The 4,030-nt window shown below is 40.6% G+C and overlaps 1 protein-coding gene across 1 annotated transcript in view; it reads right to left on the minus strand.

Moving 5' to 3' along the window:
* Positions 1-1,133, minus strand: part of LOC101862143 (caveolin-1-like) — a 3,024-nt gene extending 1,891 nt beyond the window's left edge. The window contains exon 1 of the mRNA XM_005109480.2: positions 759-1,133. Coding sequence (XP_005109537.1) covers positions 759-827 — 69 coding nt within the window. The 5' untranslated portion in view covers positions 828-1,133. The remainder of the gene's footprint in view (positions 1-758) is intronic.
* Between the last annotated feature and the right edge of the window lie 2,897 nt (positions 1,134-4,030).

Consider the following 4,030-nt stretch of genomic DNA (forward strand, 5'->3'; position numbering starts at 1 on the left):
TTGTAGGTTTATTAACACCCCTAGCAATACTGTAAGGTTATTGAACCGACCATCTACAAAAGGATCGAGCCAAGAGGGAAAATTCGTGTACAGTGCCGTCCTTGGGGACATAACGTTGGACAGAGCTGAGCCTCCAACCCCCGAACGTGCAATCTCATGGTTACGTGTTCGCTAGGCTAACCACTACTAGTGTTCGCTAGGCTAACCACTACTAGTGTTCGCTAGGCTAACCACTACTAGTGTTCGCTAGTCTAACCACTACTAGTGTTCGCTAGTCTAACCACTACTAGTGTTCGCTAGGCTAACCACTACTAGTGTTCGCTAGGCTAACCACTACTAGTGTTCGCTAGTCTAACCACTTAATTAAGACACGACTACCGGCGCCACCAGGCATCCACGGAATCTACAACTGATGAATGCTTCTTTTATAAGCACCCCCCACCCCACCCCAATTTTTCCACATCATCTCAGCCATATTCCTTGGCCCCTACTGACCTCCCCCCCCCCCCCTTTCACATTGTTTTCTATTTTAGAGGCTTCTGCCTTCAAAGTGCTTTTTAATCCCCTTTAGATCCACAATAATAAAGATGTGAAGGAGGGAGACCGGGTTGTTAGTTCATATCGTTTGTGCTGCGCATAGAGCGTTATGTTGAGCAGGAATATTTCGCGCTATACAAATCAATGCTGTTTATTATTATTTTTGGTAGTAGTAGGTAGTAGTAGTTTTGTCATATCATTATCCAAAACTATACTCTTACCTTGACTTGGTCATTGAGATTGTTCGGATCTCTGTTCTCCAGGTCGATGATATTGTCGTCGCTAGACATAGCGAAGGTCACCCGTATATCGCCTGAACTTGAAGATGCTGAATGGGTAGGCACAGGATCCAGAAGTCCGTCACGAAAATGACGTTAGGTTTCAAGTTCTTGTCAGTATTTACTTTACAGCTACTACCTTTTATAGATTTGACAACAGCAAAATCTATGTTAGTATAAGTCTTGTATCCTATCCAGGAAGATCGTTCTGTCTTTCTCTGCATCAACCACTTTTGGATTAGCCAAGGGGTTGTTCCTTTAGCTGAGATTAGTTCACTTGAGTAATCAGCTTTTTAAACAAAAATTTGTCAGTGCGTTTCTTCAGCTGAATCCGTTGTCCGTGAAGAAACTTTGGTGTAGAGCTTCTCTATGACGGATATACTCTGATCATCATCCCGTGAAGAAGGTCCACTTATAAAGAGTTAGGGATCTCTGATGTATTCAGATGGTCAGTGTTTCTGGGGGGATCCTCCACAACATACCAAATTATTCATACGTGCCAAGAGTCTCCTCATAATAATTATTCCTCTCAGGAGAGATGGATCGGGAAGCGTTCTGCCTTCCTGGTGACGTGATGAATCACATAAGAGCAGAGAACAATACTCTCGACTTTCGACTTCTGTAAACCGCGGGCAATGAGAGCTTTTCTTACTTTATTTATCACAATGTTACTTTGGGGCATTCATGCTTTTTGTTCAAGGTAGATGTTACAGCATGGAGAATTATGATGAATGTGGATGTACTCATAGAGAATTATAATGGATATTGAAGTACTCATAGAGAATTATGATGAATGTGGATGTAGTTATGATGGATGTGTATGTACTTTGGTGCATCCATGCTTTTTGTTCAAGGTAGATGCTACAGCATGGCGAATTATGATGAATGTGGATGTACTCATAGAGAATTATGATGATTGTTGATGTACTCATGGAGAATTATGATGAATGTGGACGTACCCATGGGGTTCGATAGCCGATGCAACAAACAAGAATACAAAGTTCTTGTACTAAGCATGCCTATAAACCATCTGTAGATGTCATCGTTGCTGTTCATTTGGTGCTTGATAGGGCTGAAGTCGGAACGAACACATTTATTAAAGTTAATGAAATAAAAATGTCCGTTTCATCGTGGTCTAGAATAGGTTGATCATAGGTGGGAAGTAAAGTGGGAATGTTTTTAAAACAATATTTTGGCCCCATTTTTTTCAGGGATCTCAAAAGGCGTGAATTCAATTCCCGCTCGGTGAAGATTTTACATCTAGCTTTTGTCTTACTGTTGGAACTCCCTTCCACTTACAGACAGCCTAGATAGATATTGATAAAGAGGCTCGAAGCAACACGCTATTATGATAACTATGATAATCTAAATTGTGTTGATGAGGTTCCAACCAATATTAGGCAAGAGGAGGCCAAGGCGTGCACAGCCATAAGATCTAGCTCAAGCAAGGACTTGCGACAGGTAGAACGACCTCCCAACCCATGGTGTTTTTGTTTGCTGTGTACTAAAACCAAGGCAATTGTATAGTTGGCACCAGTTGAGGTTTAAGTGATCCGTAATTGCTATTTTGTATATGATGTTAAAGGGTGGTTAGCGGGTACCTCGGTGCAATTTGATCTTATTTTTTCATGTCAAACATCTATCGTCCGTATATTTTTTAAGGAGAACTGAGTTGCAGCGAGAAAACAATACAATGGTATCTTTTTAAAAAAACCTCAAGCACACACACGCGCGCACTCACACATATAAAGAGAGAGGACGAGAAAATAAAGAGAGAGAGAGAGAGAGAGAGAGAGAGAGAGAGAGAGAGAGAGAGAGAGAGAGAGAGAGAGAGAGAGAGAGAAACACGTTCGCTAAAGGACATGGCGTCTGTAAACAGTTTTATTTCTTATGACTTCTTATGACTTCTTTCGTCTGTCGTAATGTCATCTCAATTGACAGCTGGCACTCTGTCAGTTTACCCAGAAGAGATCATGAGCTAGCAGTATTCAAACAAACCACACCCACCCCTTGCTCAATTATTGCACCGTGCGTCGTTTTTTAAAATTATTATGGGCATTCCACTTAAAAACGAAAATGGATTGTATGGGGTAGCTTTTGATTCCCTTTGATTCCCTTTTATTTGCATACTGATACTATAAAACTGCTTAAAAGTCTCTAATTCTCTTTCCAGACGATATTATTCACAGTCGTAACGTCTTATTAAAAGGCACTTACCCTTGGGATTAGAGGGATTTGGGCCTTACGAAAAGAGACTGAATCAAATAATTATATTCACGTATTTCTGAAAAGTCCTTGTGAAATGTGCGAAACGCGGGAAATTGTATTGGTTTAATGCCCTTGTAACACTGTAAAGTTGTTTAAGAGGCCGGACTTCCAAATTTTACGCCCATCCCCGACGGGACCGAGCCAGATGGGATCATCCATGTCAAGTGTATTTCACATGGACACAATATCGAACCGAGCTGAGACTTGAATCCCTGGACCCAGAATGGCACGATACCGAAGCTGGCGGAAGCAGAAACTCTAGACTACCAACGCGCAGTCGTTCTTTTAAAACTCCAAAGGTCTTGTATCTAAATTCATGCATGTGGATGAATGATGCATTTGATGTAAATGTACATTTTGTCAGTTTTACTTCTCTTTTCATATTGAATTTTAATGAGAGTAATATATAATTAAAATTTTTAAGTATACCTGCAAGTGTTTTTACGGTCCTTCGCATCCAAGGAAAATTTCCCTCTGTGATAATAAAGTACTATCTCATCTTATCTTATCTTATCTTTAATAATATTATTCGGTGTGTTAAGTACACACGATGACGCCTGTCTTGGTCTGACCCTCAACTCTGGCAACTCTCACTACATAATCCAGCTTTTAATTGCATATTTTCATATTAAACGCGTTGCTCAGGCCCTCGAAAAAAATTAATGCTGTAAATCAGTTAATGTTTTAGATTAATTAATAAAGCTGATGAGGAAACCTTGCTTAATAGAGCCAGATTGGTTTCAGAATTTTGAATATATTGGTGATTGGTGAATTCTATCAAAAGTCATTGGCAAAAATACTGGTCATACTTTAAAATGCACGGCCTGTAGTTGCCCGATCCAACCTACCCCCCCCCTCCCCCTCATACTCAACTCTAACTCTCTCTCTCTCTCTATTTCTCTCTCTCTCTCTCTCTCTCTCTCTCTCTCTCTCTCTCTCTCTCTCTC

The sequence above is a fragment of the Aplysia californica genome, unplaced genomic scaffold (genome assembly GCF_000002075.1).
Source record: "Aplysia californica isolate F4 #8 unplaced genomic scaffold, AplCal3.0 scaffold00782, whole genome shotgun sequence".
NCBI lineage: Eukaryota > Metazoa > Mollusca > Gastropoda > Aplysiida > Aplysiidae > Aplysia > Aplysia californica.